Source organism: Pararge aegeria, chromosome 13 (assembly GCF_905163445.1).
Source record: "Pararge aegeria chromosome 13, ilParAegt1.1, whole genome shotgun sequence".
NCBI lineage: Eukaryota > Metazoa > Arthropoda > Insecta > Lepidoptera > Nymphalidae > Pararge > Pararge aegeria.
In genome coordinates, this window is record NC_053192.1 from 4894294 (window position 1) to 4920038 (window position 25745).

The 25745-nt window shown below is 35.0% G+C and overlaps 1 protein-coding gene across 1 annotated transcript; it reads right to left on the minus strand.

The window, feature by feature from the left end:
* Nucleotides 1–5211: 5211 nt before the first annotated feature.
* LOC120628969 lies at nucleotides 5212–7775 on the minus strand. Its single transcript, XM_039897674.1, has 2 exons — nucleotides 7699–7775; nucleotides 5212–5992 (listed from the first exon to the last, which is right to left on the minus strand). The coding sequence occupies exons 1-2, from the start codon at nucleotides 7720–7722 to the stop codon at nucleotides 5255–5257; spliced, it is 762 nt and encodes a 253-aa protein (XP_039753608.1). The 5' UTR covers nucleotides 7723–7775; the 3' UTR covers nucleotides 5212–5254.
* Between the last annotated feature and the right edge of the window lie 17970 nt (nucleotides 7776–25745).

Genomic DNA, 25745 nt, shown 5'->3' on the forward strand with positions numbered 1-25745 from the left:
TCTTTGAGTTTCTCATTTTTTCATTGGGCAACTTTCACACAAACTTCCATCTCCATTTTATCCCTTAGCTGAAATTTCCTGTATAAAAAGTAGATGAGCTTGTACGACAAGCAGTTTTCGAGAAGTATATTCGCTCATCAGTTGACTTTTATGATTAAATAGATAATTATTATACGTAAATAGCTATAAAAAAAACGCTCAGAGCCTAAAAAGAAGGCTCATAGTCACTAAGCGGACGATAGACAATTTAATTCGAGCATTAAATTCGAGTCACGAAGTGGAATTGGTCGGGGCTCGAAGAACTGATGGATGTTGGGGTCCCAAGGAGCTAGACTCCGGACGAGATGGACGACAGACATCAAACGAGCCGCTGAGAGCTGATAGGAATAAGCAGCCTAGGTCTGGGCTTGCGATTGGTTGATCTAATGATGAGGATTTAAATAAGTACCTGCGTACTTATTTATTTTTATGTCCTTTAACTACAAATAGAAATTCAGTCCAAATAGGTTTACCTACTGTTCCAAAGATAATCGTACGTGTATCACGTATGCAAGAGTATTTTTACTTTATACAATGTTGGCTGTCTTTCTTCTTCTTTTTACGTTGTATCTTATTTCTCTCTCATGTAACGAAATTGAACATGTTACTGTTACGTGTTACAGTAAATTTATAAAGTGGGTAAATAATTAAACTTTTGATAACCATACATTCATATTTGCCAGATATTTATGTTCGTGACATTGACTTGGTGGGTATTTTGATATAAATACGACTGCATTATCGATGCACCGCGGTCCTACATGGACTCGAACGATGCAAAGATACCTCCCGGTGTCTTAGTCGTTTATCATACGTTTAATTTTCAATTAGGTTCGTTCGATTTTCTGGTACAAGACGAAGCCGCTAGTAGTTGCTTGTATCATGTCGCGAATATTATTATATTCGCGACATGATCGACCTTAAATATGTCCATAAAGTTTCCTTGTACCGGGCGTCAACCAATTTCAACAGCTAACAAATTAATTCAGCTTGTGAATGTGTCTACACATCAAACTGCCGATCGCGGCTGTCGTCGATGACTTGTTGATTTTGCGCCGACCACAAAGTTCAAGTAAAACTTGAGATAACGACTAAAACACCGGGAGGTATCTTTGCATAGTTCAGATCTTTGCGACTCAATGTAGGACTGAAGTGTCGATAATGCAGTCGTATTTATATCCCAATTCTATGTCATGAACACTGGTTATTAATAAAATAAATTAAGTGTTTCTTGAAAACCATCTATTAACTAAATAATAATTATTAGGGTATTAGTAAAATCCTCATCAATTTCCTTAAATATCTGACAAATATGAATTTATAGTTATCAAAAGTTTTGTTATTTACCCACTTTATAAAATTAATGTAACACTAGTGTCGTGATATAATGTCGACGGGTTAGTCGGCGACTTTACATCTGTACTTAACTCGTATTATATCGATGTTCGGCGTAAGGTAATTTAAACCCGTTTTTTTAAAGTTTATTTAAGGGTGCATAGGATCTATGCATAACGTAGATATTGTTTGTCTGTCGCGCCATGCCGAGCCATGGCTTCGGCCACGCTTAGCTACGCCACTGTATATCGCACTGCTCTCGACAGGCGTCCTGACTTTTAAGACAGAGCTAGATAGCTGAGTTCTTCCAGGCTAACCTAATGTGGGATTTTGTGCCTTTGTCATAGGTTAGTAGTAAGAGCAACCCAGCAATATTAGTTTTTATCCGGGAATCGAACCTAACGTGATACTCAGTCGAATAGGTGGATGCCAGATTCTAGACCACAAGGTCGAGGCAGTTCACGCAAAACAAAATTAAAATTATCAAGAGTTTTACTTTTACTTATGAACGCTAAAAGAAATTAGCAGAGATTATAGAATGTCATACAGTTACTAGCATTTCAAGACATTAATTGGCGGAAGCGACACCGTGTAAAGATGGCTGAACGTATTTCGAACTTTCAACTCTAAAAATACTTCGTTGGTGACCCCGCGCGACTCTTGCGCAGTCTCGCCGACTCCTGAAAGGTCAGGACACGCCGCGTGCGGACCATTGTCTTGACATATCGATAATATATTAAATTTTCCGCTAAAAGGTCAAACAATCAAAACCTACAGGTGCTGAATTGTCGAAATACTTATATTAAATTTATAATTTAAGGTCAAAAGGTCAAGAAATAATCACGTATTCAATAATTGTCGATTTAGTAATACTTTAAATATTAAGTTATTTCAGTGACATAATAATTATTTTAGTTTAACAGTTTATAATTTTTGTCGTTATTTTTAAATTGCCTTGTGGTTTTCAGTGAAACTTAAATTCAGTGGTGTTTAGTGGAAGTTTGTTAAAGTGTTTGTTTATCTTGTTACGATGAATTACTTCAGTTTTAAACCTAACTACTGTGTTAAAAACTACTTAATAGTATCACAGTGCTTCCGTTCGCACGGTGTTGGTTAAACGAAACGGTTATTGAAATATATTATGTAAGGGGTAGTCCGCGTATTTGAGGCAAATTATCAATATTTAGGCTATTTCAGTTTGCACAAATTATTCAGTTTTGCGAACTCCCCTTTTTGCTCTAGTGCATTCCTCCGTTATTAAACATAGCTGTGTTACCGCGGTCACAGGTCAAATACTAAGATTTTCAAAAAAATTCAATACACAAGATTTTTTAAGTATGGAATTCTTGAAACCTTTAGCTGAAACCGTTCTAATTAAACCAGAAAAAAGTTTATTCTCCCGTAAGAATTCGGCGTCCCGAATTGTCACTAGGGTACATCGGCGCTGGATGGAAGAGTAACCAAATAAAGATCAGTCCCATTTAGACGAGCTGGATCGCCACGTTTGGAATATTGCAAACAAAAACAAATAAACGACACATTGCTAAATGCGTTGCCCGCAAAGCCTTGATAGGGTGGCCTTGACCGTGAATTACTTGTTAATAAAAACACAATCCATGTTACAATGTAATCGATTTGATTATAGGAACAAGGCGTACAGATACTTACCGTATTAAAAATATCTTTATCGTCTAAGACTAAGACTGTAAACCTGTAAAGACTAATATACATAATATAAGGACAACCGTTGACTTTAGTATGCTGCTGATATTAAAAAATATAAAATACCTCATTGATCTAGTAGCTAGCACAGTTGATGGTATTTACATATACATATGACCAGCTCAGGTCCAAGATTTTGACTTTTGATTTTAATCATAAGATTTATTGATTTAAAAAATTTAATATATTTTGAGCATGCGGGTTTGCCGGAAGAGGTTAATAACAGAAAGGAACATAGTAATTATGTTGACTAATTTTATTTTCCAATCCCTCAAATATAAGTCGTTTTTTTTATCATAATACCTCATTTGGCCTAGTAGCCTCACTTTAAAGTGTCATGCCTCAAGACCAATTTGCATTTAACTTGAACATACATTTATATACGTTTACCGCTTTAGAACGGAACTTTAAAAACTTAAAAAAGTATAATTAGAATTCTTGCAATTATTTTCACATTATATACAAGTATTATAAAAAGTAAATGGAACCTTTTAATTGGTGAATTAATAAATAAATTCAATTATTGTAATTAAATGTTCAATTCATTCATAAATTTCATAGCTAGTTCATCAGGAATAGGTACGATACCGAAATGCAATCTTTCGTCACTTCTTTTTTCCTGCACATTGCTATATTTTCTACCTCTGTTTCCATTTAAATAGCTTGCGATTGTTGGTCTTTCAACCAAATCGTCTTCATTGTATCTGCCTACTTTCTTCTTTGTATCTTTACGTAAACAATTGTCTCTTAAGCAAGTCTTCTTTTTAGGAACATAATGAAGAAGTTTTTCCAAATATTCTTTTACCATATAAGGCGAAGTAGATAGTGTAGACTCAGCAGTTGAATGCTTAGATTCAGCAGTAGTAATTTGAACAGCTTTGGGAGTACTTTTTTCTATAGGTTTTTCATTAGTACTGGTTTTATCTTTATCGTCTTTAGTGTTAGTTTTATCTTTATCATCGTTGGTACTAGTTCTGTCTCTGCCATCTTTTGTACTGGTCTGCTCTCTATCGTATTTCGAATTAATTTTGTATCTTTCTTTTGTGGTACTTGTTTTGTCTGTATCATCTGTGATGGTCGTTTTGTATTTATCATCAACTGTACTAGTTGTATCTTTGTCATCTTTTGTATTAGTTCTGTGTCTATTGTCCGTTGTACCAGTTTTGCCTCTATCGTCATTTTCATTATCTTTGTCACCGCTACTGCCTGATTTCGTTGTTTTCGTTAATCCCCAAGTTAACCAAGGAAAAATTTTGCCCATCTCGTTCAGATCTACTGTAGGATAAATCATTGTAGGGTATGGAGCTGGTGTATATATTTCATTATTAATTATATCTATATGTTGAGATGGCGTGTATACTGCATTAGAATAATCACGATTACCGCGATTATTGTCACACTGACAACATGGGTCATTTTGTTCATATTCACGAATAGGCTTAGATTTATATTTTGTACAAATGCATTTGCATTGTAATCGTTTAGGTTCATAATCCATTTCAGCGCTGATAAAGTAATCTTTGTATTTCTTTCTTCTTCTATGTAATTTTCGGGTTTTGGTGTGTTCTTTTTTTGCCCAACTGTATTCTTCGTTTTGAAATGGGAGGTAATAAGCTGCTTGGGTGAATTGTCGTTGATAATAGTTTGGTGCATATTGAGAAACAGATTTTTGAAATAATATAAATATTTCAAATTTAATGATCTGGAATCGGAAATATATTATCTTTTTACTATTAATCATATTTCATTCCTGAAGAATTACTTATTCCTTGGGTATTTATAATTATTGCATCATACATACCACGTTCATATTTTAGTCATTTAGCTATTTTCGTATTGTCTGTCTATGAATAATTTTAAAATATCAATGAATCTACATGGTTGTATACAGTAGCAAAAACTTTCACGTAGGTATCTGATATGGTTTATGTGCAACGTGCGTCATAAAATAAATTTCCCAATACCTTTATGTAAATCATAAAATATTTCATTTATAATTTATAGTAACATTTTCGTTTATTTCTGTTTTGGTACTTGTGGTTTATTAGAAGCCAAGTAAGTTTTTATTGAGTCCTTTTGATCTGATCTATAATTTTAATACCGTGATTATGAAAAGTAAAAAAAACTATTTTAATTAAAAAAATAACGGAACGGACGTTTAAGAACCATTGATCCTTGTATTATCCTTATGTGGATGCAGTACCCTCATACTTCTAAGTTGTAGCATTAGTTTTTCAGCAAATTTATCGGAAATGGGTACTATTCCATACTTCGGTAACCAGTTAGGCTTTGTACGCCTTAATGCTGTGAGCGTAAATTGACCTTTATCTTTTATGTTGAAAGTTTTTTCTTTCGATAAATCATTGTTATCTTCCGGTAAAGCATTTGAAAGTGTAACAGCTTCTGATTTAAATGCTTTAATAGTTTCTGCTCTCGTTGATTTGGTCTCTAATTGTGTAATACTGGCTTCTGATGATGTGGTTACTGAATTCATAGCAGTTGAAGCTGCAGTGGTTTCTATGGTCTGTGTTGTTGGAACTAAGGTTGTGTTAGGAGTCAATGGGTAAGGATATGGGTATGGTAGAAATACGTAGCTTGGAGCTATCACAGGCGGCGGTGTAGTGAAACAGTTAGGGCAAACATCTCTGCAAGAAGGTTTTTTTATGGTTTCATGACATTTATGACAGGCGCAATGATTTTCTTCCCCATATTCATCATATTCTTCGGAATTTTCTTGAATCCATTTGTTATAGTTTTTGTACATTCTTTGATTAGAGTATTGTGGATAAGCTATATTCAGATAGTTATATTGGTATGCTTGTCCATCATAGAGTGGAGGATTGTATTGGGGCTTCGTATATTGCAAAATAAGGAAGTAAATGAGGATATTCGAAATCTGCAAGAAAAAAGGGGGGTGTTTTATTTCTATATCTTCTCTATCTTCAGTATATTCAGCATGTAACAGAATTACGAAATGATATTTTAGGAAGCAAAATTATGTTTCAAAAGGAATCACTCTGTAAAAATATTAAATCAAATCGGTAAAGCATATTTATTTTTTCATACAAACGAATTAAAAACATTCTACGTGTTTACTTGTGACAACCCTATTGAAGATAAAAGATTGACACGCGCATAGAACCTACTTAACGCGACGCGTAAAAAGTGACAGGAGTCAAATGTATTTAATTTTGCATGTGATGTTTGGGCTGTATCTGAATTCTTCAGTAAAAACTATGGAAGTGGTTTACTCAAACACTATTAGGTTTTCGGTTTCATAGATAAGTCTCAGAGATAGTACATAATGTACCCTAAAGTCTTTGAAGTATTATTTCGGTTTTCATCTACAGTTTGTATATGGATCACATGAATAAAATAAACTGTATATTATACTTAAGGTCTTCTAAAATAAAAACATAAGCTCAAGTTCATATTAAATTCCTGATTGGTTCTACGACGATACACACATAGCCATCCAGTCCCAAAGTAAGAGTAGCTTGTGTTATGGGTACTAAGATAACTCATGAATAATTTTATGAATAATATACCTCCGTAAATACTTATAACATTTAGATAAACACCAAGTCACTGCAAAACATTCATGTTCATCACACAAACATTATCCAGCTTTGGGAATTGGACCCATGACTCTTGGACTCAAAGCAGGGTTGCCCACTGAACCAATCGGCCGTCAAAATAGGCTAGATAACTATAATTAACTGTAGAAAATGTGTAAAAGAGTGGCTACTGACAAAATCATATGCTGAAACTGAAATTCTTCTGGAAGTCTTAGGATCGAATTAATATGTAAAACTCTAACTCACATATACACACACACACACATACACACACGCACATACAAACACACACAAATATACATACATACATATATACAAACACACACATACACCTGCAAAACAAATTTATATATGTATATATAACTTAATATAATAATTATCTTGTATAAGCAAACATATACGCGAGCACAATTACCTACGCGACGCAAACTCACACACGCATACACTCAATCATCGAAACAACAATTTAAGGAGAGCACTGTCGCCTGTAATACAGGTTTTTACCTAAATCAGGGACAGTAGATTTTAAATGGCACCATTACATATATTTATTACATACACCAATATAATTTGTGAGGCACGCATTTGTTTGTATAAATATTATAATAACTACTTTACATTTTAAAAACTGTATGTCCCTACATTCTTGTGAATAAATTATTATTATTATTATTATTAATTAATAAAGCATAACAAATGTTGATTCTTTATAGTACACAAAAAATAAAACCTTTGTTGGTGCCGGGGGTATACATATTTGATAATTTGTTATATCCCTAAGCTTACTTTTGTACTCGGCAGAATCACGCAACGTAAAGTAAGCAAGGTAATAACGCTCGAAGTAAATAATAAATTCGATGTCAAGTCTTGATCAAATAATAAACTTAGTAAAGCCATAACTATCGAAAATGCAAAGTAAGAATAAAAACTAATTTAAAACTAGACTGAAGATTTTGATTAAGTTTGAATACCACTGTTATTAATATATTGAAAAACAGATCCTCCTGCACATGTGATATCTTACCAATCTATATGTCATCTTGTTCATAAGAAGTTTTCGTAAACTTTAATGGAAATTAATTTACGTCCACTTTACTGTGCCACATTCACACAAACACAGGTGTGAACGTGATTGTTCTGGCAACTAGTGGCTTATTGTTTTCCATTGTGTAGATACGTAACCGATTATGGTGTTATAAAACACTGATCCAGCAGAAGTAAAAAAAAAATCATTTCGTTACGATTTATTTTGTTAAGTAATACAGTATAGCTCTACCCACTTGGTACAGTGTGGAGCAAGAGAAAAGAATAAGGATAAAAAGAACTTAATTCTTTCTTTCTTATCCATAACTTAAAATTAAAAAAAAAATCACAACTGAACTCTCTAATGACATCACGATCAAAATCACCAAATCATAAAATATGAGATCAGATTTATTTAAAACTTTTAATTTCTATATTTTCCTTTGAATTTTCAGTCTTAATTTGGTCATCTTACTTATACGATTTAAGTTTTGATATGGATAATACTTTTTATAAAAAACTGTCCGGCAAGACAGATTATACGCCGGATTCAAAATTATGAGGTCTAGTCTCTAAATATATAATTTTGTTCCGCTTGAACTTCAAAAAACGATGCGTATATCAAGTATTTTGTGATTTAAAACTATCACTTACTTAGTATTTTGGTATCAATACCAAAATCTATAATCTTTAGCCTTGGAACTAGGACTTAACTAAAGCTCTAATGTGACTATGACGTCAATAGTACGACCACGACATTCGGGGACCGTTAAATAATTTTTAAATTTGTAATTTACAACAACAAAACCTATAATTACTGCAAAAATAAGATATTTTTTATCATAAGGCAATTTTTTTTTTTTGACGGTCGAGTGGCGCAGTGGGCTGCGACCCTGCTCTCTGAGTCCAAGGCCGTGGGTTCGATTCCCACAAGTGGAAAATGTTTGTGTGATAAACATGAATATTTTTCAATGTCTCGGTGTTTATCTGTATATTATAAGTTTTTATGTATATTATTCATAAAGATATTCAACACTCATCTTACTACCCATAAATACTACAAGCTGCGCTTACTTTGGGGTTAGATGGCGATGTGTGCATTGTCATAGTATATTTATTTATTTATTTCAAAATTCATACCTATTGTCGGCTTCTCCATAAGCTTGTTGTAGGTACCTTATACAGCGTTGTTTACTTATACAGTGGATACCTAGCACAGTGGGAGGTGGTGGTTCACGACCTCGGCCTCTCCTGAAATAACGGTAGACGTGGAACATCGCCAGAATCATAGTCGCACAAACAACTCCAATCGATCATTCGTGGGGAAATATATACTACTAGCTGTTGCCCGTGACTTCGTCTGCGTGTGATTTTGTTTTTTTATGTGGCATTAAATTTAGTTGAAGATCTAAAAAAAATTTAAGTATTCTATATCGCTAAGCCTTAAATGAGGGGTTTGCTGCTGTCCGCTGAGGAGTTCTGTTCTCTGTCTCCAACCACAGTTTGGGCAAAATTAAACACATGTTATAACCTCTATAGTACAAAAATAATTATTTAAATCCGTTATAATTTGTCGGAGTTATGGTGTCAAATCGTCAAACACTCATCCCCTCTCCCAAAGAAACCGAGCATAATGTCGGGATAAAAAGTATCCTATATTACTTCTAACACTTCCAAGAATATGTGTACAAAGTTTCATGAGGATCGGTTAAGTAGTTTTTGCGTGAAAGCGTAACAAACAAACTTACTTTGACATTCACAAAGCCCACGCGAGATATTGACAAAATACACTCCCAGTGTTAGTCAAATTCAGAACGTTTTTTTACCATTTTAGTTCCCAATGAGTTTTTGAAAACTTATGGTATGGCAAGAACCTATAGAAATCGTGTACACGACTAATATTAGCATCAAAACCACTACACTTTAGTAGTGTTTCTCGAGGCGCGATGGTTGGTCAATTTATTCTATTTAGCAGTTCATAGTAATTATTTTACCTCTAATGTTCTAAACATTTACCATAAAATGGGGGAAAAATTGTGAGCTAGCAACATTCCGCAGCTGCGAAGTGAGACGTGCGCGAACTGTTTTTGGACATAATGCACTGCATGCAATAATGGCTGAATGAGGGTTCTGTATAGTATAGTATAAAGGACTACGTAATCGATAAAAAAGCTTGGGTGTGAATTATTGCCCTAACCAGGTTGCTCTTCTAATGATTTTAAATGACAATGCGAGATGGTGATAACAAAAAAAAACATACGGCTAAGTTTGTTGTGGGCTTCTTCTTAGACCAGGACGCGTTTGGAACCCTCGTAGCTTTAGTTTTAAGTTTCGTAAATTTAACTTCCGTAACTTTTTTTTTTACTTTATGGCTATCATCTCACTACCGTGTAATTCTCATGTAATGTACGCATCAAAAGTGCCACCTATGAGCCTACTTGAATAAAGATATTTTCGTCTTCTACTTTGACTTTGTATGTACTTAATTCTGTAGTATAGAACTATATGATTCTGGCGATTTCCCTGGTGCAGTAGTCACCGCTATGTTATCCCCCAACCAGCAATGCTGTTTTCCAGTGTGGAGGGCGTGGTTGCCGGTTTAATTACAGTCACATGAAGCTTAACAAACTAACCAGGCACTGGAAGTAGCTGGACACCAGCGGCCCAATACCGTGGATTTTGGAACTCCATAAGACCTTTGTCCAGCAGACGGCAGTCTGTTGATGATGAATGATGATGATGAGGCTTAACACCTACGCCTCAGATTGATGGACAGAGGTCGTGTTCCTTACATACTCTGCGAAGTGTTGCTCTGTGTGAGATCGTTTGCTCCTATTGATAATTTAAGTTTTTTTGTCGGTACTTTTGTTTATTATTAGGTATTATCCTCCTCCTTAGTCGTTCACTCTTGACAGAGTGGTTGTGGTTGACGATGGTTCATTTTCTTTGGCTACAGCAGCCCCCGCGATGCGCCTCCACTTGTTACGATCTTCAGCGTTTCTGGAACATTGGACTATGGAGGTTTGTGTTGTAGCTTTAATTATGTCGGTCCAACGCGTGGGTGATCGACCACGTGACCGTTTGCCTTCCACTTTTCCCTGGACAACAAGTCGTTCCATGGAGTGCTTATTCCTAGTTATGTGTCCAAAGAACTTGAGGATTCGTATCTGCACAGTCGACAATTGACTTTTAGGTATTATATACACGGGTAATAAAAAACTTTTATTCTAACCATTCTAAGATAATTCATTTAATCAGTTTTACAACATCCCAATTTAATCTTATATCTTTAAACGAGCAATTCTTTTATATACGAGTTTAATTGGAATCTCGGAATCGATTTTCATAAAATTTAGTATACAGGGGGTTTCGGGGGCGATAAATCGATCTAGCTAGGATTTATTTTTAGAAAATGTAATTTTATTTGTGTTATCCGGTAATAACCCATTTGGTGCAACGAAGTTGCACGGGTCAGCTAGTTATATTTAAACGAGAAATCCACGTAACGTCAATTCATTGTATCTAATTAAAAGTCCGACTTGCGTGAATGTAATGAAAGCTCCCGATTTTTTTGGGAATGTCATAACAACAGGTCGTCTGGTCGGTTGGCATCGACTGGCGGTCTTATTCGGGAGTCGAGGTCGTGACCCGACGCCCCGGCGCCCTGGCTCTCTTTGCTTGCCTCGATACCACGCATTTGGTAGCTACCTACGCACGTACCCACTTAGGTTAAGATCGTGCGCTCAAATAGTTTGCATTACAACCACGTGGTCGCGAAATAAGGCTCTCTTAAAAAGGAGGGTCATTCGAAGGCGAAGGAGAGAGCTACGCTTGGAGTATCTCAATGATAAAAAGCAAAAAACTTTTATTTGGATATACACACACTATAATTAAAATACAACTTATAGTGTACATAGCAATTATAGGAACGGTGTGATCCCAATTGGTCTTCACTCAGCATGTTTGCAGTGCCTGTTAAAGACACAGCGCTGATCTTCCGTGAAGCCAGACGTGACGTTTGGACGGTAGGCACTGACAGACGCTTAAAAACTATGGATATGCTATAAAATAACATAATTTAAAAGTATTTTATTAATTTAAAAAAAAAATGAAAGAAATTTGTAATTCTATATATATAAAAGAGAAAGTGTGTGGGTAAGTTCCGTATAGACTCCGAAACGGCTGTACCGATTTCAATGAAACTTTCAGGGAATCTCCGGATTGACCTGACGAGTAATCCTGTAAAGTTTGGTGACGATCGGAGCACTCCTATTTTTGAACTGTCAAATACAGCTTTTATTTACTATGATGATATTCTATTGTTGGGTGTACATGGGTGTAGATAATGATCTTCAACCGCTCGAGAAGAGAATAGAAGAGAATGAACACGGAGAGATATAAATGATTTACTATATTATGAGACTTAAATTAAAAATTTAATGATATAAGTATATTGTTTAAATAAAATAAAGCAAAATCTAGCCCGGCGAAGCGGGCTGGGTACGCTAGTAATAAATATAATAATATAAAATATTTGTATACATATATAATATTTATATATGTATACAAATGAAATAAGGAATGAGGAGATCCGTAGAGTAACAAACGTTTAATTCAAGTAGATTATACTCTTCCTAATCCTACTAATATTATGAATGTGAAAGTGTGGATGTTTGTTACTCAATCACGCAAAAATGGCTGCGCGGATTTGGATGAAATTTGGTAAGCATGTAGCCTTCGATATGGAAAAGAACATAGGCTACCCTAATAAGTTTCCGAGGGAAAATTGAAAATTGTTTACAAGGTCAGCCGCGCGCGCTTTGGAATTTGGGATGCATTTCACCTAGCTATGGAAAAGGACATGTACTTTCTGTACCGATCTCTCAAATAGTTACCGTGGTAGGATTAAAAATTGTAAACGAGCGAAGCTTTATTCAGGAGATGCTCTCAAGTTTTTTTAAATACATTAAAATAATCTGTTTTATGTATTTATTATATATCATTTACACTTTTTCCTCCACTACTGAACTAATAATCTTCGTGATTAGCCTAAAATATTGTCCCCCGGTTGGGTACAGACCTACTCTCTCTAATATACTCGTAGATTGGCGGTTGAGTTCACTGCCTATTTGAACACCCAGACGCAGCGGTGAGCGCGTGATTTTAAGTAGTAAGTCCCGGGTTCGATCCCCGGCAGGGACAATTTGAGAATTTGTAATTTCTGAATTTTCTATGGTCTGGTCTGGTGGGAGGCTTTGGGCGTGGCTGGTTACCGACAAAGACGATCTTGTACGAAGAGGCATGAGGAACATAGCATTGCAACAATGCTGCTTAGCGGCAGTAATAAGCGTGGTTGCAGTACTTCCCTGGAATAGGTCTGTCACAAAAAGCTCTCCTACTAAAACTCGCGTGGAAGTGGATTAAAAAAAAAAGATAAGTTATATTACAATCTAAAGTTTCTAAATGGATTCGGTATTTTCGAATCTCAAATAGGACACATTATATTATGCAGAACACGTGTGGAGGGCGAGGGGTCACGACCTCGTGTGGCCGAAATTAGCCTGTGACGACACGAGAGTTCTTGCCAACTGTTGAACACAGAATATAGAGCAACTCAGAAAATACAAAATATACATGTTGATTTTCTATCGGGGGTACAACAGTGACCCAGTTAATCTGTAAATGTCTACAATTCATTTTATATATTATGTTTTATTTTATTACACAAATATGTGCATTAGAAACACCTATAGAGAGTACGAGCAATACTGCGCGGCGGCCCTCTCCGTCATCTATCGTCATCTAGAACTTTAGTTATTAAATGTTTATGATAAGATGAAAATAATTTAATTATTGTCTTAGCAAGCGATAAAAAAAGTTTCAGTGCATGAACAATATTTTTTTGACCGACTCAAAAAGGATTATCGTATCCATTCGGATGTTTTTTTATGTATGCTCGGCATAACTCCGACTCCAAAATTATTTTCCTAGTTCAAAAGGGATTTATTCCGAAACGGTTTCATTACAATTTAACATAAGTAGCAGATGACGAGTTTCGGTGAAAGACTTAAAAAAATTACAACAAGTTGATCGCGGTTATTGCTGTTGCGTAATAGCGACATTATGCATCAAGTATGGTTTCATTTGTTGGCGAAAAAAAGGATCCGTATTACCCGGTTTATATAAAAACAGCCCATTTACACATATATAAGTTGCAGAAAGATACAAACTCAAGTTAATCGGGACATCGTTAATAAAACCCAAGTGCGGTAATATTAAATAAAATACGCATGTCTAATATTTTTGATAATAGCCTTATATCTATGTGATAGGCTTCACGTTACGAGCAAGTGTGATAAAAAATATACATATACATACTCGAAAGGGAGCTATTAAGTATTTCGGGGTACTCCTACGTTAGTACTAGACAGTTCAGTTCTGTTCATTCCATTCCCGCCATTTTTATATTATTTTTACAATTGATCTAGGGTCCTGTCATTTGAATTCTCACTCTTACTTATATAGATCACAGATTATGCATTATTTTTTCCCCGTAAAGGCCAAGGTACTTTTGCTAACACATCTCAAGAAATCTTAGTAAAAATAAACAATAAATACATTTTCTTCAAACTTATCACATAAAATAAATCTCTCTATTTATCCGCAAACATCCACTGTGCAAATAAGTTTATTTAGGGTTTTTATTACTGCGAGTCTCTGGTTAATCTTAATGTTTGTTCGTTGTTGGAACTTGTAAGTCATATCAAAGGCACGTGAAAATGTTACAAACAAGTGAGATTAAGTGATTTTACTTTTGTTTTCCATCAGGCGCTCCATATGAATTTTCCTGAAAATCATATTTCAGTCGTTCAGCTATCTTTAAAGAGCAATAAATAATATGTTTTATAGGAAAGTTAGGTTAGTTAGGAGAAACATTAGGAATTTAGTGTATCCAATACAATCCAGATTTGGCTCGCGTCGTGGACTATGGCCTAAACCCTGCTCATTGCAGATCCGTGCCCTATATGGAGCCGGTGAAGATGATAAAAGCTACAAGGGTAGATTTTTTTAAAACAAACAATTGATAACGACTAAGGTAAGGTACCTTTGCATGTGGTTAAAATACCGCCTCACGAGGTTTTTGGTCCTACTTTTGGATCTGTTATGATAACTGTTATGTATTGATAAGGAGAAGAGGTTCTATAAACAGGTAAACTTAGAAAGTTGCCGCACTAAAATACAGGGAACAGTCCATAAAACGGACAGCTCTTTAGACAGCTGGTTGGCACAGTGGGCAGCGACCCTGCTTTCTGCGTCCAAGGCCGTGGGTTCGATTTACCACAGCTGGAAAATGTTTGTGTGACGAACATGAATGTATTTCAGTGTATGGGTGTTTATCTGTTTTTTACAAGTATTTACAGTGCCTGATTAAGCAAGCGCTGAAAATAACTTTAGGCGATGTCTGTGTGCCTGTGTGTGTGCGTGTTTGTCTGTCTGTCAGTCAGTCAATCAGTCAGGCAGAGATGAGCGATATTAAATATGCGGGGCCCGTAGCAAATGCCTACTCTTGCTACGTGGTTAATCCGGCACTGAGTATTTATGTATATTATTCATAATATTCATCAGTCATCTTAGTACCCATAAAACAAGCTACGCTTACTTTGAGCTATATAATATATTGTCGTAGAAACTTTTGTTCGTCTTTTATATTTATTGGTGCCACTGACAGCACTGAGCTTGCATGAAAACAGAAGTAACACGAATGGACGGGGCCTAGATTCCGATTTTCCCTGATAGCTATAGAAAAGCGATGTTTTCAAATACGTATGAATTCCTCCAATCTCAAATTCTCTCATTTCGAGAGGAGACCCATGCCAGTATTGGACCAGTAATGGGTTGACAATGTTTATGATGAATAGCATGTGTACGGCACATTGCGGATGTGCTCGACCGTAACTAATAACTATACGAAGACATTCCTCCAAACCAGTGTGTTATTTCTTATTCCACATCGAGTTAGCTCTTGACAACAATCTCACCAGCTGGAACGTTATGTTACTGTTTAAGACGGTAACGTCTCAGCTGTTAGGGGCAATGGCAGTTTTTTTAACACAATGGGGAGAAAACCAATTGTTAGTACTGTTAACTATTGTTAATTAATATCCTTAGATGTTAGGAGGACCTTTTGTCGACGGTATTAGTGTACGGTAAAATTCGTAAGAATTTCTGATTAAACAATAATTGTATTAAGGCAACTTGTAATTTTGGAAAAACAAATTAACTTAATAAATAAAATAAATCGGTGTCTTAGCGACATCGTACCGAAACGCTTGCTTCAGTGCCAGTAGAGTGCTAAATAGCCACGGCTAAAGCGTCTTACCAGATGAAAATATACATGCTTCTGATTTATAAAAGCTAGCGCGATGCAGGATCTCGTGGCGCCATCTAGTTAGGGAATGTGGATACGCTACAGAATGGAATTTTTTTTAGCGACATAAACCTGAAGTGTCGATAAATAAAAGCGTTACAGTGTTAGTACAATGAAAGGGCGCACAGTACAGTACGGAGTCAGAACAGACGACCGGTCACAGCGTCGTGACTGCTGATAAGCTGATAAGCTGATAGTACTCAACCGCCGGACAAAGCGGAACGGTGCTCGAAAAGTACTTGCAGCGGGGCCACAGACATGATCCTTTAGCGATAACTTATAAAGGGATATCCCCGCGAGAGACGTACTACACTATATAAAATTCTGCTCAATATTATTAGGGAAGTAGACAATAGAAAACTCAAACAATGTTTACAATAATGCTGTTATAATATCCAACAATTATTAACTACACACAGTTCAATACTACGACATGCATTTTCATACTCCTTGCTTAATTATATACCAATGGAAACTCGCTGCTGGATATAAGACTTTTGTAGGGAGGGAATGTCCAAATTTAACCGTCTTATGTCGCTTGCCAAAAGACGATTCATCTCTCTTTTAAATAATATAGATACTCTTTATAATATAATGATATGTAACTATTAATTTCACCTACTTACATTTAAATAGTTAATTTTTTACTTATTTTATCATTAAAAGATTAAAAACAAGCATTTTAGTACAACTTTTGATAACTATAAATACGTACTTGCCGGATATTTTATTACATAGATTAGGATTTTTACAAATTGCTAATAATTATTATTTAATTATTAGGTAAATAATTTTGAAGAAACATTTAAAATTATATTTGATTCACAACCAATGTTCATGAATTGAGTTGACCTGAGTTTTTTGATATAAGTACGGGAGCACTTTCGACACACTTCAACCCTGTATGGACTCGAACGATGCTAAGATACCTCCCGGTGTCTTAGTAGTTATCCCTATTTTACTAATTCAAATTTGCCAAAGATATCTCCTCATTAAAGTAGGTATAAAGGGATTTTACCAACCATTAGGTAATTATTTTTACGTGGGAACAATAAATTTTTTACAAACCATTGATTATTGTTACGTGGGAACAATTTATTTAACTCAACACAACGTTCTTAAAAGTATCCTGTATCCTATTCCAGCATGTTATCAATCTCCTTGCCAAATTTTAATCAAATCTATTATTTATTTGTGGTAAAGGCGTGAATATTATTTCTTAAAACTTTACTACTACTAGGGATCGGTTATGGCCCCACTGTAACTATTTCAGTTTGCTCAAGGAGACCCGCTGATAATTCACATTGTCCGTGCAATCCTCACCCGCTACAATTTTGAACTTAACGGCGATTTTGGGATTTAAGATTTAGAAATCAATCGAAATATGCTTATTTCAAAGTGTATTCGAACGTTGATATTATGATTTAAGTAACTCTAACAAATTCTTAATTTTTACATTCTTCTAACTTTATGATAATTAGTAATACTTCAATTAGTCACTTTAGCTCTTCCAGGGAAATAATATCGCCAGCTTATTTCTGCCGCCCAGCAGTATTGTTGCAATAGGCAATGTTTTTTTTTTTTTTTTTACTACGACAATACACACATCGCCATCTAGCCCCAAAGTAAGCGTAGCTTGTGTTATGGGTACTAAGATGACTGATGAATATTTTTATGAATTATATATACATAAATACTTAGAAAATACATATAAACACCCAGACACTGAAAAACACTTAATGCTCATCACACAAACATTTTCCAGTTGTGGGAATCGAACCCACGGCCTTGGACTCAGATTGCAGGGTCGCTGCTAACTGCGCCAGTCGGCCGTCAAATTTGAACAGGCAAAGACAAACTTCTTACCTTTATTTCACGTTATGTGGGATAAGGAAAACACACTACAAACTTATTGACAACCTCATCGTACCAGAATGCTTAATCCGCTTAGTCGGACGGTTGTAGCCACGGCGGATCCCTCTTTCCAGCTAAGACCAGAGAAGATTCGGAAGTTACGAAAAACGCTCAATTGCGCCAGGAAGGTCGACAAAATGTTTACTTTGCAACGAATATTTCCAATAACTCATTAGGATGTTACCGTTCAGGCTTCCAGGCAAGTGGCATCGGAAGGTTAAGAGCCCGTTATCGGTTCTTATCAGCTTCGTGCCGTGCCCCATTTGCTCGTTTGACCTGACACCGCAGTTATCAGTTGAACGCGCGATAAAACGTACCTGTTATTACCTTTGCCCGGTGTTTTTTAGTGAAAATATTTGTTGTTTTAATACTATTTGTTTGTGCTTCCAAGAGTTTGTGATACGAATGTGATCCCAGTGATCTGACGTAAGAAGGTTTAAGGTTGACTCGAATATTTGCAATGTATTCAGTTTATATTCTAGTTTTTTCGAGTTTAACATGTGGCTTGAAACGTATTGTTAATTCATTCTAATATATTCTGACTGCTTATTCGTAACACTTAATAATTTCACAACTTTTTCAATCTCAACTACCTACCTACTTAACTAATGAAGAATTCAAAGGATTAACTTATTCCTTTTTTTACTATTAGGGACTTTTTATGCTATCAGTAGGTGTTTTACAATTAGTAAAGTTTGACATTCGTTGGTTTATACGGATTTAAAAAAAAATATTGAAAGGTAATGTTTCAGTAATAATTCCTTCCGAATTAGTGAATCATCATATTCTTTTATTTTTATTTAAATAAATTTATTGCATATAAACGGATAAAAAGTACGATACAAAAAAACAGCAAATGGCGACCTTATCGCCAATAGTGATCCCTTCCAGTCTATCTTGGCGAACAGAGCCAACTTGAGAGGCTGTAAATAGCAATAATACAAATATAAGAATACTAAATACATGCTAGATTATAATATGTAAAATAATAAAAATAAAAACATTAACTAATTTAAATAAAAATAAAACCTAAAAATCTGAACATGTTTGTTGTTATATTTCCTATTCGGGGGTCTCTTAGTTTAATATGATTTGATACTTCGTCGCTCCCATTGACCATTTGATTTTGCAGAGTTAATCTAAACTTTGTGATCTATTGGATATAAAAGCAATTCACCTTTAAAACGTTTTGCTACTTGTTAGGCTTTGTAAACAATCTGGAAGGTAGTACGCTTTTGATTACCATTGCGATTTTTTTAAAGTGGTTGGTCTCGTTTTTTCTTCTATATGTCTTCTAGTAATCATTCGACACGTCAAATAAATCTGCATCATGACTGCTGCAATTATGCCTACAATTTTCACATTTGTCCAATATTTAACGTTGTTTAGTTCCACATTATAATGCTGCTAAAGTTTTAAAGTAAGGCTTTAAGCGGCTAAAGGATGGTATCCTTTCACCGCTTGAAGGTTAACAAAACAGATGGTATTAGTTCTTAGAAATGGAAAATCATCCTTCTGTTTTCCGAATTATTAAAATTAATGAACAATCGACATTCTTATAACTTTTATCTGACATTTAACTTTATCTAAGTAGACATCTGTTTTCTGGTTGGCTATCATAATTTGTGTGTCTTGTTCTATTTGCTGCGCATAAATAAACATTTTTACAATATTTAGCTTTTGTCACATTATCTTTATCTACTTTACTAATATTTTTAACTTCCAATTTTAGATAGATTTAGAACTTAACGTTAACTCTTATTTAATAACACGTCTGTTTTTCAAAACAATAGGTAGTAAGCACTATTCAAATTGAATGCCTAACCAATCTACAAGCTGCTGTTACAAGCTGCAAAATTACAAAAATGGACCTACACAATTTAACTTTTGACCAATGTTTTACTCTACCTTCTATACATTAATATCCTTAAGTTAGACTGGCTGCCATACCTCAAAGGCCGAATGGTAACCTTTACTCTACAAGACGCCTGTTCTCCAAAACAATGGTAGGCGTGAACATTTGCTGCAGCATTTGAATGATACATTACTATAAAAGCATATTCTTGTTTGCATTGCTCGCGGATGATTGATTACAACACCATGTGCGGCAAGAGTTTTATAGCTGTTCAATTGTATTAGGTAGTAATGTCTTTTTGGACAACTCAATTTGTTATTTTATTATTACTTTTTTGTGAGAGATGTTTTCAATGCCTCTTTGGTAATCACGAAGTTCTGTGCTTTACAGATCGAGCCATTTTTTTTGGTTTATCGGGTTTCCCTATTTAGACTTCCTGAGAATTAAAAATTGGGAAACAAAATTGGTAGTTTTCATCCTCGGGTCTTGGATAACACGTTTTGCGGCTTTCAAGGTCGTTATCACTTAACTGTGATACCCAGTAGTAGGAAATGAATAGGCTGAGATGTATTCATATTCAAAGCAGATTTAAATGTACAATGTAATGTCAGAGAATGCGTATTGGATTATGTAATCATGCAAACGGAAAAAAAACTATCCACAAACGAAAACTAAGTTGTTTTTGTCGGTTGACTTGTCTCTATTATTTCGTAATACGCGCCACACATAGTAACACAGAGTAACTCATTATCTTGATCTACTACATTCCACGATTCATATCGATACTCTTTATGATCTAGGTCTGAGGTGAATTTTACTTTCGACAAATTTGGAAATTCTGAATCTGTTAAAATTTTCACTCTACAAATATAGAGTTTTTATTCTGCATCCAGTGGTTTTCAGTGATTTGCTTAGTGTTTTCTATTTACCTAGTTGAGGGTTTACCAACGCTGTGTTTTCTGGCCGCTGCAGCACCCTGGGGTAACCATAGAAAGCACAAAGGTGCACCGGGAGGAGCTCCTTCTATAATTAAAAAAAAAACCAAGATAAATATTTTTGCGCTGTGGTGTCACGGCTTATCTCACATTTTAAAAATTTTTGTTGAGATCACCAATTCAAAGTCAAAGTCAAAGTCAAATATTTGTTTATTCAAATAGGCACATAGATGGCACTTTTGATGCGTTATTATATACAAAATGTGTACATAGCAGTGAGTAGTGATGGCGATAACTACAATCGTAAACTTAAAACTAAAGCTACGAGGGTTCCAACCGCGCCCTGGTCTAAGAAGAAGCCCACAACAAACTTAGCCGGGTGTTCTTTTTGTTATCACCATCTCACATTGTCATTAGAAAATATTTAAGAAGCAACCTGGTTAGAGCAATTGTTTACACCCAAGCTTTTTTATCGTTTACGTAATCCTTTATACTATAATAGGACTTTAAGCTTTCGCTTAATACAAACTTTGAACTTCTTTAGTGACATCCCCAAGATATCAACCGGTAATTTATTGTAAAATTGTATACAATTTCCTTTAAATGAATTGCTTATTTTGTGTAGTCTAGTGTACTGCACTGCAAGTTTATTTATGCTTCTAACGTTCAAATTATTGCAGTCACATTTTCTTTTAAATTTTGATATATTTTTGTGAACATACATTAAATTTTTAAATATGTATTGGCTATAGAGTGTCATTATTTTAACATCTTTAAATTTATCTTTCAATGACTTTCAATGAGTGGAGATGTTAATTAAATCCCCTGTCAGGGGATACATTTTTTATCTCCTAGCCCTGCAGGTATTTTTATGGATGATATGATGGAGATATGGCCGATTGGCGCAGTTTGCAGCGACCCTGCTTTCTGAGTCCAAGGCCGTGGGTTCGATTCCCACAACTGGAAAATGTTTGTGTGATGAGCATGAATATTTTTCAGTGTCTGGGTGTTTATATGTATATTATAAGTATTTATGTATATTATTAATAAAAAATATTCATCAGTCATCTTAGTGCCCATAACACAAGCTACGCTTAAATTGGGGCTAGATGGCGATGTGTGTATTGTCGTAGTATATTTATTTATTATTATTATTTAATACCTAAGCCTCATTGCCGAATTTTAAACCCAAGAAAATATAAGGTTTCCCACAAAATTCGTAAACAACCATTATAAACGTGGACAGAGTATGCGGGCAACAGCTAGATGTAACTAAAATACTTTTTTGTAAATTTATGTTCACAAGATATAACGAATTCTTAAGCTTGGGCTTCTCAAGTTTCCTTAAATCTATTTCGGTTTATTTAACCAGGCTTTGTAAGCGTTTCATAAAAACTACTATCGTGTTTCCATTATCAGCTCAAAGGTGACTAGGAATTAATGTGAAGGACAAAGAACTAGAAATGTTAAGAAATACAGATAAAGAAACGTAGAAGTTCATAGTCACGGGCATTGTTTGTTTATCGTTTGATTATAATATTTATGAGTAATCTACCTGTTTAATACAAATAAGCACTTGTGTAATAATCAATAAACTTATAGATAAAGCTATTAGATATTTTTTCTTTATTCGAGGGCCAGAGATTATGTATGGTAATAAAAAAAAATAAGTTTTCACCGGAACTTTTTAAAAGTGCAATAGTAGGGTTTCTTTTCTATGCAATCTTGCAACGATATCCAAACGCAAGCGTTTTCCTAGGCCGTTGCGTAGGTAGGTAATTTAGAGTCCATTGCTTTCAATACTCAATTTATTTCACAATCAACTATTTTATTATAATTTTAATTTTTGACGGTCGACTGGCGCAGTGTGCAGCTACCCTGCTTTCTTAGTACAAGGCCGGGGGTTCGATTCCCACAACAGGAAAATGTTTGTGTGATGAACATGAATGTTTTTCAGTGGTTGGGTGTTTATCTGTATACTATAAGTATTTATGTACATTATTCATAAAAATATTCTTAGTACCCACATCAAAAGCTACGCTTACTTTGGGGCTAGATGGCGATGTGTGTATTGTCGTACTATTTTTGTTTCTTAATTAGAATTTTTTTTTCTCGACGATATAATATATTTATAAAACACAAGTTAAATTAATTAAATGGCATGTTAGTTATACCTATTGCCAGATAAGTGTAAAAAAATGTACTGGATTACATATAAAATGTTTAACTTATTAAAGGTAATCACAGCATGACCCAGTATATAGAACATTTAGAGTATGTCTCTATGTAACAGCTGTTGGTTGTTCTAATAATATTTTAATAAATAAATAAATAGTTCAGTCAAATAATCTTTAACTGAGGAATTAATGAAGAATAACTTATAGTGAATAACTTACTATTAATTACTTACTGTGGATGAGAGAGAGGGTCTATATGCAGATCTTTTTCTTATTTTTTAATACTGTCCCACTTCCCAGGGCTTTCCCTCTCTTCTGGGAGATGAAGGAGGTAGAAATTTTATGTTTTCTTAAAACAAATAAAAACGCTTAGGCAGGCCTTTAATAAATTCTAGAATACAAAAAAAAAAAAAAACTTAAGAATAACTGGATATAACTCAGCGAACTGCGAAGCTGAAGTGCAATTGGCGGGGCACATAGATGTTTGGTCCAATTCCAAGTGGCCAACCAGTACCGGAAAGTATAGCGGGAGACAGACAAATCGGACCCCAGCGGTAAAAGACAGTTTGGAAAGTTTCTGCACAAAACATGAGCCAGCACTTCTACTAAACTATTTTTTGGTAGAGAAAAAATGTCAAGGTCTCAATAATATTCGATAACTTAGATAAAATCTCTCTTTTTTAATTTATGGGTATGTAAGCAGTGGCTTGGTATGCACAGGGTATATAAAATGAAGAAAATTTTCAGTCCAAGGTATAAAAAACTTAAGGTTAGGCATTGTATGAGTTATTAAAAGCCTACCCTTAATTATATATAACTATTACTGGAGATTTTTTTCATTTTATATCATCTGCATACCCTGTGCATACCCTCTATGCACGCCACTGTATGTAGGTATAGGAGATACAATTTAGTGAACAAATGATATTCAATGGATAATTTGTCGCAAAAACGTGAATTTAAGAACAATATATTATTTTCCAAAAAAAAACAGTAAAACATGTTATTTGTTTGTATACATATTTTGAAGTTTGGCGAACGCCTTCCACTTCAAAATACTTGTAGTAGCAAATTTCTTTTTACTGATAATTTCATATTTTCTTTTGTTAAAGTTTAGTTTATGTCAACCTGGATAGCAGCTTCAGGCACAAAAATGAATCATTTTTGTGCCTTTTGGAGTAGAGACTTTGGGACCGTGGGGTCCGGAGGCAAGAGCTCTTTTCAAAGAATTATCGAAAAGGGTTATCGAGTCTATCGGTGATCCTAGAGCGGGCAGTTACCTTGGCCAACGAATTAGTTTGGCCATCCAAAGCTGCCAGCATCTTAGGAACTGTGCCTCGTTGCGGTGTTTTCTAGGACGTTTTAGATTTTATTGAGTTTTAAATAGTTTATTTTAGGTTATATTCATAAAACAATTATTTTAAAGAATAAATAAATTACACCGTTTATGTCAACCATCATAAAAAACAAGGATCACATAAAACAATGGCATTAGATCGCGAGTCTACTAAGTGTGGTGATGATTTGGTGAGTGGTGATGAATTATTGAAAAGTGAAGTGATTGTGAAGGAGGAGGTCGACGACCGGAGCACCAGTCACAGGGAGAACCGGCTGACGAGTATCATAGACCAGCTGAGATGCCAAAGCCAGTTGAAAGGTAAGATTAGCAAATAGCGGTGCCTACAGGCTCAAAATGGTATGCTGGAAGCCAGAGCCTTATTGTTTAAAAAGTATGTACCTATCTAAACAAATTTATAATGATATTATTTGTTGACGGCCGACTGGCGCTGTGGGCAGCGCCCCTGCTTACTGGGTCCTTGGCCGTGGGTTCGATTCCCACAATTGGAAAATGTTTGTGTGATGAACATGATTGTTTTTCAGTGTCTGGGTGTTTATCTGTATATTATAAGTATTTATGTGTATTATATCCATTAAAATATTCAACAGCTATCTTAGTACCCATAACACAAGCTACGCTACGATGTGTGTATTTTCGTAGTATATTTATTTAATAATAATTTTTGTTGATGTTTTTGTCATTTATTTTCTTCTACATTATCATATAATGTTAATGTAGAAAAAAAAAATGAATAAATGACGGAACACAGTTATATCTTTGTATTGTGTTTTCACTTCGGTCGCCAGTACGCCGACTTACGCTTTACAGACTACCTCTGTTTTTTTTTTGATAAAAAACGCCATACAGGTTTTCGAAAATACGCAATTTCGCTCCGCATAATTGATTATTATATATAAAGGGCTTCCGCATACCTGCTTTAAGAGCCCGTTTGGGTAGATATTCACAATTTGTAATCTAAAATTGTCCGTACTTGTGAGTAGTTCTAGTCAACACCCTACCGATGAAGACTTGCAATTCAGCTTTCCGGTACGATGTCCTGTTGAATCGAAGGGCTAACTTGTAGTGGAATAATAAAATGGGTAACTATAGCCTAATTTAAGTGGTGATAACCTAGTGGATGTCTACGGCTTTCCTTTCGTATTACTACCAAATTTTACTTACCACTACTAACTTTTCGGAGTTATATGCGATTTTAATTTAAGGAATTTAAATAAATGGTTCAAAACGGTGAACGAAATCATCGTGACCAAATCTGCATGTCTGATAGTTTTCCATTCTCAACGGTGTGGCAAGTCTACCAATACACGGTCATACATTACACGGTATTACGGTACATTGGTCAGCGTGGTAGAGTACGGCCTAAACCCTTCTCCTTCTGA